Here is a 14,222-nt window from a genome sequence, read left to right as displayed (position 1 = left end):
AGTGCTAGGATGACAGGTGTGAGCCACGCCCCCAGCCAATTTTTGTTGTTTTAAGCTACCCAGTTTATAGTAGTTTGTTGTGGCAGCCCTAGGAAACTCATGCAGTCCTTAAAAATTAATTTATATTTTTTTTCAAAAAGCAAAACTTAAATTTAAAGGGGTGGTTGAATGTCTGCTATAACATCATGATGAAGCTGGTTTTTCTAGGTATGCTACCTTCCCTCATTTCTCTTCAAAACTGCATCTTGGTATAGTCATATGTCGCTTAATGACAGGGATACTTTCTGAGGAATTTGTTGTTAGGCAGTTTCTTCATTGTGTGAACATTGTAGAGTGCACTTGTACAAACCTACATGGCATAGCCTACACCACATCTAGGCTATATGGTGTAGCCTGTTGCTCTTCGGCTACGAAGCTGCACGGCACTGTTACTGACTGTAGGCAACTGTGTGAGTATTTGTGTATCTAAATGTATCTAAACATAGAAGAGTACAGTAAAAATACTGTATAAAAGGTAAAAACGGCACACTTGTTTAGGGCAGCTCCATTATCATCTTATGGGTCCACTGTCCTTAATGCAGTCCATCCTTGACCTAAACGTCATTATGTGTCACATGACTATATAAGTGACACGGATGTGGGTTATATGCCCTAGTCTGGACAAAGGGGCACCTGGCATCCTCAGGCATATGTGTTACACTCCGAATGCCTCCTGGTCTTCACCGCAGACTCGCTGGTCTGAGCTCCTCCCTTCCCCGACGGCCATGGAGGACATAAGACTAGTCCCAGGCCTGGCTCTTCCTGTGTCTGCCATTGATAAAATTCACAGGCTTTGCTTTCCCCAAGATCCTGTGATGAACCAGCTTTACTCATAGGTGGTCTCACCTCCAAGCCTCAACTACAGGATACCCTCCTCTCACATTTCAGAACTGCTGAGAGTCCCTGCAGGCCAGCTGGCCCTCTTGCCACTGTTTATGCCCATGGGAAAGTCTCACTTCACTGCTTAGTGTGGTGTGAGGCAGCTGCCCCAGCTTTGCATCTGAATAATTTCTAAAATTATATAAAAAATTATTTTTCTCCGTGAATCCTTACTTTCAAACTTAATTTCTTATTACACAGTCCTATTTTGAATGATGGATTTGAATAGTAACTATGGTTTTTTAATTTAATGTAGCTTTCCCCAACCTTGGGCTTACTATGGAAAAGGTCATATAAAGAAAATGCAAAAGAAAAAAAAAAGCCTCACTGTTTTAAAATATTTATTACAATAAAAATATCCAATGGCAGCAAACATTTATAATGAAAGAAATACTTTATGTTGGTTCAGTGTTTTATAGTCTTTGAAAGGTAATAGTTACTTGATCCTTAGTGTGGATTATGATCCCACTTAATGAGTAAGACAACTGACAACTTAAAAACACTTACTTGAGATAACACTGACAAAAGCAACAGAATTATGAATAACATAATGTGTTAGCTTTAGTTCGTTGGATGAAGATCTCGTCTTTTGTCTCAGCCTGGACGTAGAGCTGACCTGTTTCCACTCTCACTCCCAGCCCGGGCTCCTCTGCTCAGCCGCCACTTGTGCTCTGGAGTTCCCTCTGAGTCTCAGCTTTGGATTTAAGGAAATTGTAACAGTAATATTTTACCCAGCATATATTGGTGTTTTTTAATGCGGCAGTTTTTCTTGCTTGCCGTTTTCTTGCTTGCTTGCCTGAACTGAAGTTCTATTCTTTTTATTCTATCAATGCTAACACAACTCATGATCTCAATCTTTGAACTGTTCAAACTAAAAACGTTCTCAATTGCTCTCTTTCTTATACATTTATTTGAGTGCTGTCTTTTTCATAGGTTAATGAGTTTATATTGAAAAAGTAACCCCAAAATGATTTTTAGAAATTTTTTTTAGTGCTTCCTGTGTGTGAGTCCATGCACCTGCTTTGGTCAATGGTTGTTTATTTAGATCTGTTTTCAATCTCAGACTTTCAAAACCAGAGAATTAAGAGACATAGTCATAAAAGAACTAAGAAATCTTAACTTTTCATTTAGACTTAATTATAGATACCATTAACATTTTAATGTAATACTTTTAATAAGGGTTAATTAACACTTATGGAGTACTTACTAAAAATCATTACCTGGACTTTTTTCCTTTAAACATCAAACCTACCTGTTAATTACTATTATTTTCCTTATTTTACAAAAAAGCATATTATATTTTCATAGTGATTTATGTTCTACCATGCCATTTCATCTACATTAATGTACCCTGTGCTTTGGCATGGCAAGTATTAATACGCAAGTAGTTTACAAAGGAGACTAACTTCAGAGGTATTAAACAGTTTGTGTAAGATAGCACAGTTAGTAACTAACAGAGCTGGCCTTCCTGCAGTTCACTGGGTGACCTTTCTTAGTCCTGTGCCTAACTAGGGTCTTCTAGTTTAAGGTTCTTAGAAAGCAAATATGTTTTTAAAATAATTATGGGGGTTGCATTATCCATATGTGTTATAATTCACAACCACTGATGTCATCTCATTCCAGGAGGGATTCTTCCTGCATTGCACTGTGGCTTAGTGGAACAGCCCATGGTTGGAAAGCAAGTGAGACAGGCCCAAGTTCAGCTTGGGAGCTTGTCCTGACTTGGGCAGGGGCTCTGCCCCTCCGTGCCTCTCTTTCTTCACCTCTCACTTTGGATGGCTGGGTAGTTACCTCTGTGCTCTCATCCCTCATATTCTATGCTTTTATATAATTCTTTCCTACAAACAGCAGTCTTATGTTATATGCAGTAAAAATGAGAGTGAATTTTTAAAAAATCCTTTTAAGCCTCTCCTAAGAATTAACTAGGGAAACATATGATTGCTAAAATGTTTAAAATTAATCTGAAAGTGAAATTAGGAAGACAATTCCATTTATAGTAACATCAAAAAGAGTAAACTTTTTAGGAACAAATTTAACTGAAGAAGTGCAAAACTCGTTTTCTGAAAACTACTAAACATTGTTGAAAGAAATTTTTAAAATCCTAAATAAATGGAAAGACATCTGTGTTCATGTATCTGAAGACATAATACTGTTAGGATGTAAACGGTCCCCATATTGATCTACAGATTTGACATAGTCCCTATCAAAATTCCAGTTGGCATTTTTGCAGAAATCAACAAGCCAATCCCAAAACCCATACGGAAATTCAAGGTACAGAGGATGGCTAAAACAATCTTTAAAAAGAATAAAGTTGGAAAGCTCATACTTAACTGATTTTAAAACTTACTGCAAAGCTACGGCAATCAAGACTGTGTGGTACTGGCCTAAGGACAGACATAAAGATCAACAGAATAGAATAAAAAGTCAGAAATCTTCCTTCACATTTATAATCAATTTATTTTTGATAAAGATGCCAAGATAATTCAGTGGGGAAAGAATAACCTCAACAAACAATAGTGAAACAGCTGGACATCCACATGCAGATGAAGTTGGACTCTTTCATCACACTATTCACAAAAATTTACTGAAAATGAATCAAAAATCCAAATGTAAGAACAAAAATTATAAAATTTACAATAGAAAATATAGAGATAAGTCTTCACTACCTTGAGTTAACAAAGCCTTGAATATGACACCAAAAACACACATTCCAAATGTAAAAATAGACAATTGGACTTCATCAAAATTAAAAAACTTTTTTGCTTCAAAGGGCACTATCAAGAAAGTGAAAAGACAACATACAGAATGAGAGAAAATATTTGCAAATTATATATCTGATAAGGGACTTGGATCCAGAATATATAAAGAACTCCTACAACTCTATAAAAAAGATAAGTAACCCAATTAAAAAAATAGGCAAAGGATCTGAATAGACATTTCTCCAAAGAAGATATACAAATGGCCAATAAAGATTTGAAAAGATAACCATATCATTAGTTATCAGAGAAATGCAAATCGGAACCACAATGAGATACCACTAGGTACCCATTAAGATGACTACAGTCAAACAGACCATAACAAGTGTTGGGGAGAATGTGCAGAAATTGGAACTCTATTTCATTGCTGGTAGCAATGTAAAGTGGTGCAGCCACTTTGGAAAACAGTCTACAGTTCTTCAGTAGGTTAACCATGGAGTTACTGTGTGATCCAGTAATTCCAGTTCTAGGTATATACCGAAAAGAAATTAAATCATGGCCACAGAGATACTTGTACATGAATGTTTAGCATTATTCACAATAGCCAAAAGGTAGAAACAACCCCAGTGTTCACCTGCTGATGAATGGATACATAAAATGTGGTATATCCATGTAACAGAATATTATCTGGATATAAAAAAAAGGAATGATGTACTGATTCAAGCTACAACATGGATGAACCTTGTAAATGTTATGCTAAGTGAAAGAAGCCAGTCACAGAAGACCAGATGTTATATGATTCCATTTATATGAAGTATCTGGAATAGGCAAATCTACATAGATAAAAAGTAGATTAGTAGTTGCCTAGGGCTACGGAGCTTGGGGAGAAATGATGAGTGGCTGCTAAAGGGTACAGGGTTTTTTTGGGGGGTGATGAAAATGTTCTAAAATTGTGGTGATGGCTGTACAACTCTGAATATACTAAGAGCCATTGAAATGTATACTTTGGGTTGTGTGGTATGTGAATTATATCTCAATATAGCTGTTCTATTAATAGCTGTTAAAATTAAATTTTAAGTACTAGAAATTTTCATTAATTTTGTCTAGTTATCCAAGAACTTTTGGATACAGATAAGAAGGGATACATACTTAAAGCACGACATTGTAGTGCCGATAATGTAATAGCTTAGGCTTTGTAGTAACGTAAATCTTAATTTGAATCCTGTTTTAGAATGGCCAGTTTACATAGCTTCTCTGAACCTCAGGTTCTTCATATACAAAATTCCAGTAGTAATATTAATAGTTCTTAGCCCATGGATTGCTCTGAAAATTAAATGTTGCCCCATCTAAAGATCTTAGCACACTGCTAACAGGGATAGCTGTCGTTGGCCGTGCCATAATCACAGTAAGGTTGTGGCAAGGGTTAAACGAGAAAGGCCCTTCTACAACTTTGCAGTTGCTGTTCCTTCTGCCTGGGATACCATCTGTTTCACATCTTGATTAATGCCTTCATGCCCTCACTGTTAGATTCAATCCAGTGGTCATTTCTCAGGTGCTGTGTCCTGCTACCACATTACAGGCCCAAGTCTTTCCTTCCTTGCAAACCAGTCATTTTACTGGCTTCAGCACTGGACTGTGGGCCCGTCTGCCCCTCTGTGTGATACCTGAGAGCTGGAGCTGCTGCTTCCCTCCTGGATCCCCAATGGCCGGCTCAGTGCCTGGTGCCTGGCAGGTGCTCAGTTAATACTGGGCGAAAGAATAATAAATGGTTTGAATAAGTCATAGGCTTTTTTTTTTTTATTTCAGCATATTATGGGGGTACAAAAATTTGGGTTATGTGTATTGCCCATGCCCCCCCCAATCAGAGCTTCAAGCGTGTCCATCCCCCAGATGGTGCACATCACACTCATTATGTATGTATACACCCATCCCCTCCCCCACCTACATCTGCCTGACTCCCGATTGATGTTATTCCTAAATGTGAGGTGAGGATCAGTGAAACCAATTTGACGGTGAGTACATGTGGTCCTTAGTTTTCCATTCTTGGGATACTTCACTTAGTAGAATGGGTTCCGGCTCTATCCAGGAAAATGCAAGAGGTGCTATATCACCATTGTTTTTTATAGCTGAGTAGTACTCCATGGTATACATATACCACATTTTATTAATCCACTCATGGATTGATGGGCACTTGGGTTGTTTCCACATCTTTGCAATTGTGAATTGTGCTGCTATTAAACATTCGGGTGCAGAACCACAATGAGATATCACTTAACTCCAGTGAGAATGGCCTTTATCAAAAAGTCCCAAAACAATAAATGTTGGCATGGATGCGGAGAGACAGGAACACTCATACACTGCTGGTGGGACTGCAAACCAGTGCAACCTCTGTGGAAAGCAATATGGAGATACCTTAAACAGATTCAAGTAGACCTACCATTTGATCCAGAAATCCCATTATTGGGCATCTACCCAAAAGCCATAAGCTTTTATTGGACTTCTAAACATTAGGTTACTGGTGAATAGGTTAATCTGAATTATTTTGTGTTGGGAATTTCACCTAATAAGTTGGCATCACTACTATACTAGTTTACCTAGTATACTTTGGGATGATAGTATAGTTGTGATGTTGAAATAAAGATAAACATCAAAAAAAACTGAATTTAATTATACATAAAATTTAATTGTTACAAGTTACCAGAAACTGGAAAATAAAAAATTTACTAATTAGTAATAGATTCAGAAGAATTGTATCTAATAAGTATTTCTTCATTTTGAAAGGCTCTTTTTTGAAGTACCTCTGTATGTTTTATTAACTTCTGTGGAAAGTTGAAACTTTAGATTTCTTAATGTACCCTATGAATTGATAAGGGAAATTGAAAATTTGGATTTCCTTGGTAGTCTCATTGCATTTTTCAATGACATGGCATTGGTATAAATGTGTATACTGAGTTTGTGTATTAAGTGAATCCGATACATGTTTGAACTTTTGCTAGGTCATATTCTTGCCAAAATTTAGAAAACCTGTGTCCCCCTTAGTCTCATGCCAGTACTCCGTAAGCCAGAAGCTTTCATCGTCACATTGCTTCCCTGCTTCCTTTGCAAAAGAACCAAATGATAAATTGACATGTGATAAATTATGATATTAATGTATCTAAACTGCATGAAGCAATTCTTAACTAGCTCAAATATGTATATTGCCTTGAGAATTTGGAATGGAATGGAGTTCTTTGATAATCTTACCTAGGTATAGAGGCTTAGATAAAACTATCTCAGAAGTACCTTTTAATTTTGTGATCTTATAAAAGTAGATAGAAGCTTTCATTACAGACCAGAGAATATTAAAACAATTTCTGTACTTTCTTCAGTGTATGGTACCTCTCATCCAATCATTTCAAAATATTTATACAACATTCAACAGCCATTTCTGTAGATAACACTTTAATGAAGGTTGAAGGTGGCATTGCAGTAAGTATAGCGTTGCAAAAGAGAAACTTTTGATTAGGAACCATGTCATGCTTTTTACTTGGATGGCTATGTAGGTTTCTAAGTAAGAGTGATCACCACTGATTTTAAGAGAAAAGCAGCTCAAATAAATTCCTTTTTTGTTTCCTTTAACTAGTTATACCCAGTGAACTAAGCTACTTTCTCCCTCTCCCCATGAGTCCCAAAATAGTTTTATTAATAGGAATCCATGATGTTTGTGTTCTTAAAAAAAAAAAATCAGGGTGGTCTTAGATGTCTGTCATCCATTCTGGCATTTCCCTGTGTACAGCCCTTTTGAATATTCTGTTTAAAAACTGGCATTCTGACCACTTTTCTTTGGCCTAGTGCCTGAGTTGCATACTGAAGCAGCAAATTAGGAATGTTAAGACATCCTCCAAAGAAAAATATTTGTTATGAAAGTAGAGCTGACGTGACACTTAGAACTAGAGCTTCTTGTCTAAATGATAGTTAATGATCTTTTTCTTTTCTGTTATTATTTTAAATGGGGCTGGTGGGGGGGGAAGAAATGCCCAGAGGCTGAGATTGGGTTTGGTTCACCAAACCATTAAATGTCAAATGTACTCCACTGACAATACATCTTTTGCCTCTTTTTAGGAGCTAATTTTGTTACTCGAAAAATTAGCCGGTCAGTAGCTAAGATTTACCTTGGACAACTGGAATGCTTCAGTTTGGGAAACCTGGATGCCAAAAGAGATTGGGGCCATGCCAAGGACTATGTGGAGGTAGGAACTGACTCATTACATTCTTTAATATACCTATATTGGTTGATGTTGTCAGTACCAGGACTACAGTGCATGACTACTGAGAGGTGGCACACAAACCTTTGCTAATGCAGGTGTCGAAATTCATACTACTTTCAATTTAAGGCCTGATGGTTTAGGAGCACATGTAGCTTACACTGAATGTTACTTGGATGAGGAAATCTTTCACGAATATTCTTTTATTTTTTAAAAACAAAAGTGCTGCTCAGTGCTGTGGATGATGGTAGATGGAAGGAAGTTTGAGTGGTGCTCCTCCCTCCTTCCTGAAGCTTCTTGCCGCTCATCCCATTTCGCCTTTTCCCTTGTCCCTCCCTAATACACACATGACCGACTGTGAAAGAATTTGGGGGGTATAAAAGTATTAGTTCTCAGATCTTTAAGAAATACTACCCCATTTCAATTTATGTAACCCAAGTCCTTCAGATTTACATTATTCTACTAAGTTCTACCAAGAGTAATGCTCTTATGGAATTCGTGCTTTCTGCCACTGCATCGCATGCTTCTCAGCGTGTTACATTGCACGCTGATGAGCTGTGCCCATTAGAGACAGAGAGAGAGAGAAAGACTGGTATTAATAATGATACTATTGGAGAATAATGGATGGAATTAAAGGGAAATTTAGATTTTAATTCTTGGGATTCCTATATGCATTAAGTTTTGGTTTTGATTACATATATATGTATACAAGTAGTGTGATTTTTATAAATAACTGATTACATTTTACTTTGCCCTGATTAGCATGTTGTTATTTTTTTAATTTTCATTTCTTTTTCTTTTTTTTAATTTCAAAATATTATGGAGGTACAAACCTTTTGTTTACGTATATTGCCTTTGCGTTGCCCACGCCAGAGCTATAAGCGTGCCCATCCCCCAGACATTGTGCTCCGCTCCCATTAGTTATGAATTTACCTAGCCCCTCCACCTTCCATCCATCTGCCTGACACCTGATGAATGTTACTACCATGTGAGCACCTAAGTGCTGATCAGTTATTGCCAATTTGATGGCAAATACATGTGGTGCTTGTTTTTCCATCCTTGTGATAACCTCACTTCAAAGAATGGGCTCTAGCTCCACCCAAGATAATATGAGGTGCTAGTTCACCATTGTTTTTTATGGTTGAATAGTATCCCGTGGTATACATATACCACATTTTATTACTCCACTCATGTATGGATGGGCACTTGGGTTGTTTCCACATCTTTGCAATTGTGAATTGTGCTGCCATAACATTTGAGTGCAGATGTCTTTATTATAAAAAGACTTTTTTTCCTTTGGGTAGATGCCTAGTACTGGGATTGCTGGATCAAATGGTATTTCTAGTTTTAGTTCTTTGAGATATCTCCAAATTGCTTTCCACAGGGGTTGTACTAATTTTCAGTCCCACCAGCAGTGTAAGAGTGTTCCTCTCTCTTCTGCATCCACACCAGCATTTGTTGTTTTGGAACTTTTTGATAGAAGCCATTCTCACTGGAGTTAAATGTATCTCGTTGTGGTTTTGATTTGCATTTCCTTGATGATTAGAGATGTTGAGCACTGTTTTATATGTTTGCTGGCCATTAGTCTGTCTTCTTTTGCAAAATTTCTGTTCATGTCCTTCGCCCACTTTTTAATGGAGTTGTTTGATTTTGTCTGTTAATTTTCTTAAGTTTTATATAGATTCTGGTTCTGTGGCCAAACATGAATGAGCATGGTAGTGATGTCCTTTTTCCTGGTATTGCCTGTCCTTGTTCAGGTGCTCACAGATTTCCTGTGCTCAGACAACTATTTCTGTCCTGAATAATTCCTCTGTGGGAAACCGGATCTGTTTCCTTGGATCTGGCTTCCTTGTTCATCCATGTGATTCAAAAAGAAACTTGAACATTTAGAAAAGAAAGCAAATAAATTCTCTTGCTCATAGAGGGGTTAGCTTCACTTGTGATTTTATGTTTGTTTATAACAATTAAAAATGTATGTGTACTTGAACATCTAATACTGATTTATATTATGGACAAAAAAGTTCTGATTTTAAATTTTGAACAGTGCAACATTTAGATCTTTTAAATATGTTCTTCTAACCTATAATTACAAAGAAGCAAATTTTATGGCAACAGTCTTTAGGTATATTTTAACAATATTACATCAAAAAATATATAGGTCCACACTTGTAGAAATTATAAGAGTATAAGAGAAAGGAAATGGTGGCAGGAAAAGCTGAAACTTTCTTTTGTCTAACCCAATAGCCCTTCCTACCGAAAAATGTGAGGCAAGTTTTATGAAAATAAATACATTGTTTTTTCAGAAATATCATTTTGTTGTATCGCCTTTTAGCATATACTTAGAGCTATATAGTAAGCTATATAGGTACTCCTCTATCCAAACTCTTCTCCAGATTCAAGAACCAAATAGGTTAAGTTTCATTCTTTTTTTTTTTTGCACTTAGGTGAAAAAGAAGTTTGTGTTGGAATTCAGAAATCAAATAGATTTTGATTGTAGAGTAATACTATACCAAAATGTTGATAGATTTTTGTCACTGGTTATGTTTATTTTCTTCTTTTTACTGTCTATATTTTCCATATATTGAAATAAACCTTTGCAATTGGGGGTGGGAAGAATGACATTTTAAAAATAGACCCAAAAAAAATCTAACAAAAAGAATGAGACTGTTAAGTAATGAGAAAGTCTTTTGTGAACCAGTGGATCTGAAAGAAAGGCTGCCTTCTCACTTCTCAAATGCCCAGGCTAGCACTGCTGCAGGGTGTAGTCCAAATCTTGGCACAAAGGGCCCACATTTGAATTCATATAAAATAAAAATATTTTACAAACATTTTGGCTCAAATACTTCAAAAAGGTCATCCCAAATTAAGTCACTTTTACTATTGCTTGACAAGATGATGTCAGTATAGTGTGCCCAGAAGCCAAAATTCCACACAAGAGTAAAGACACTGTAGCTTTTTAATAGAAATGTGAAATTGTCAGATTCCATAGAGAGACATGTAGAAAGTTAAGTCATTCTTCTTGGCATCCAAGACTTGATTTGCTCTACAATACAAGTAAGTGGGTTTTGTGTATTAAGGATTCTCCTGGGGTTCTAATATGTTGATGATGTAAGAAGCATTTTATAGATCTCATTTATGTGTTCTGAAAGAACTCTGAATTTCCTGATTTCTGAAAAGGTACCATTATTAAGTAAGAATTTATAATTTGCTACTCTCCATTTTAAGAAATAATTATCATTCCTTGCAATTTTAAATGTATCAAAATAAGGTTACTTCAGAGATTTATGACTAAAAGTAAATTTGTTGCCAAAATTAAAGTCAAGGTCATAAAAATGAAAAAAGAGAAGCATTGTTTATTTAAAACATATGTATCCTGACACTGTAAGCAGCTTTAGAATAAAGATGTTTGCAAATATGGATCAAACAAGCCAAAAAGACATCTCATTTATACATGTATTAATTATATTAAATATAATCCTTCTGATTTGTACACAGAAATATTGTTGAATCTTTAGATTAAGGTACTTATATTTTTTACTTTTAGATGAGTTTCCCTAATGAAGAGCAGAGAGCATTTTCTCTTGTGCTGTGAAGCAGGATGCAGGTCATCCTAGCTGTCCCAGTGAATTGCTCCTGAGCCTTAGACAAGTTGCTATATCTCAATTTACCCATAACAGCACTGTAAAAAAATAGTATTAATGTGCTATACGTATATGATTAGAGTTTACCTCTGTCTTATAAACATTTTTGCAGTAATTTATACTAAGTCATTTCCTGTTGTTGATTCTGATTCATTAACATCCATTTACAGTCTTTCTTCCTAGATCAAAATGCTTTAAGTTATTTAAATTGGTAAAAAATATTTCAACTTGAAATGAAAAAATATATATAAAAACGATATTAAATTATCTTGTACTTCAGAATAAACAAGTCATAATCAGATCTTTTCCAATGTTTTATTACATTTTTAAACATACAGAATAATTGAATAAATTTTACCATGAATACCCACCACCCAAAATCTATAATTAACATCTACAATTACTGTTGCATTTTGAAAAATAAGTACTAGTTAAACAATTGCTGTGGTGCAAATGGCTCACAGCTGTAAATACTCAGTTTACACAAACATAAGTTATCAATCATTTGCATTTCTTATGGGATATAGATAGATAGCAATTCAATCTTTTAAAATATTTTCTTCTTAAATATTTTCCTGGTCCCTCCACCACCTGTTTGCATGCCTGCTTCCCTCCATATACACTGAAGCAACTCCTGGTGTTGATGAGAACACATTGGGGGCACACATACCAGAGTCAAGCAAACTTGAACAGGCGGTATTGTAGCAGTGGTGGCTGAAAACAGCAAAGGCGAGAACCTCTAACTTCTCAGGGTGACACTGTTCATTCAACGTATATTCTGTCGAGCACCTGCCATGGTCACGGTTCCAGTTGCTATAAACGACAATCTTCTAAGCATTGTTGAGAGCCACATGATCCTGGAAAATGCTATACTGTACACAGTTAAGCAGATTTCTTTATCACGGGACTGACTTGCCAAAATATATGATATGTGAATGTGTGCTATAGCCAGATAAGATTGATATAGGGTTTCCCAAACTTATTTGGCCTTGGAATTCTTTGAATGAAAAATTAGTATTAACATCTAGCAATAAAGAGTTGGAAAGTGGTGCCATCTGCTTAAATAAAATTTATGGTAACAGTCTGGTTTACAAGGTCCTGCTGTGGTCCCACTTTGATAAAAGTATTTGGAACACAATTATAACCAGAAAATATTGAGAGATAAGTTAATTAGTAGAGGCTGGCCAGAAGTACCTTTAAGATTTTACCACTTACAGAAAGGCCCCTTGCTCTTGCGAGACACAGGTAGTCAAGAGACGTTAAATCCAAACTCTTGCCAGGACTCAGCAAAAGCCGTTCCTAAGGCGGCAAGAGGTTCTCCTGGCAAGAGCTGACCCCACAAATGCTCCTGAAGAGTTCCCAGGCAATCTGGGGACATGCACATCATTAGGGGCAGGCTTGGAAGTTCATCTGAATTTAACATTGTATTCTCCCACATTTTTTTGGACAACAAACACAGACTGAATAACAATAAAGCTACTTTTAGAAATAATAATTGCTGAATGTTAGGTGCTTATTTCCTGCCAGAAACTTTTGAGGACTTTATATACACTGTCTTATATAAAAGGCACAAAAATCCTGAAAGATAGATAATACAACCTGATTTTATTGGTGAAGGGCCTGAGGATTAGAGAGTTTCAGTTACATATTTGCTCAAAGCCATGGCCAGGAAAGGTGAATGGAGCAAGAACCCCAGCCGAGGCCCAGCACCTCCACCATGCTCATAACTACTGATTTATGTCAATATGAGAGGAGTGTGGATGTTAGCAGGAAGATCTGGGTAACATTCTGCCTCCAGGGAGACAGAAAATTAAGCTTCTCTCCCTTTTCTCTTCCTGCTTTTTATGGTCCAAGGGGAAGAGAAACATCTGAAAGACAAGGGTCTGGCTGAGACAGTTGTCAGATCTCCCTAAAGCCATGATATTGGCCGTGTCAGGCAAAGATGCAAAGGGTGTGTTTGGGGAAAATAAGTAGTTAGATCTCCACCCCCGCATCCCCCCGCCACACACACAGGCAGAGACCTGGAGAAGCGGGAAGCCTCTGGCGGGGCCTGGCAAGGGTGGCAGACGGAGCTGGGAGAATTGACCACTGTTTCCCAATCCTTCCTTTCTCATCTGTCCATTTGCTGCTAGCATCTTGCGTCCTGTTTTACACAAATCTGGAAGGAAGAGGTGTTGTTTAAACTTTCTGAGATCTTATTTAAGGGAAATGTGCTTGTTGCAACATCACCATCAACGAAGTGTTTTTGTTTATATGCATATAAACAAAAGAGAGTAGCATATAAAAGTAGCATCTTTCTGTTTCAGTAGCATCTTTCTGTTTCAGTTGTCGAAAGTGCTCATGGTTTCAGAATCGATCCTTTAGTAAGGCTTTACTTAACAGAAAGAGGTGAGGTTGTATTTATCTCGTAAAGTGACAGGGGGCCAGACAAACCAAGACTCTGTTGAGAGCTCTCTGTCTTAAAAGTGTCACTCCCACTCTCATGGTGCAGAGGAAGGCATTGTATAGATACCTGCAGAGATCCCAGGGAGTTTCCTAGAAAACCTACTCTAGTAGAATCTGTCAGTTGACTGCTAGTTGGGGAATAAAGTCAGTAATAGGATTTCTCCTCACTCCACAAGTCTAATCCCATTGTCTTACTTAGGAGCCTACAGTGTTCTTGCTTGGGAGGCAAATATGTCAGTGGCCTGCTTATTGAATGTGTTGTAGCACTCACTGATTTT

At 36.9% G+C, this 14,222-nt stretch overlaps 1 protein-coding gene across 1 annotated transcript in view; it reads left to right on the top strand.

Moving 5' to 3' along the window:
* Positions 1-14,222, top strand: part of GMDS (GDP-mannose 4,6-dehydratase) — a 614,024-nt gene that overhangs the window by 309,725 nt on the left and 290,077 nt on the right. The window contains exon 7 of the mRNA XM_045551568.1: positions 7,716-7,843. Within this exon, the coding sequence (XP_045407524.1) occupies positions 7,716-7,843 (128 nt within the window). The remainder of the gene's footprint in view (positions 1-7,715; positions 7,844-14,222) is intronic.

This window comes from Lemur catta, chromosome 5, assembly GCF_020740605.2.
Source record: "Lemur catta isolate mLemCat1 chromosome 5, mLemCat1.pri, whole genome shotgun sequence".
Taxonomy (NCBI): domain Eukaryota; kingdom Metazoa; phylum Chordata; class Mammalia; order Primates; family Lemuridae; genus Lemur; species Lemur catta.
This window is presented reverse-complemented; position numbering and strand designations above follow the sequence as displayed.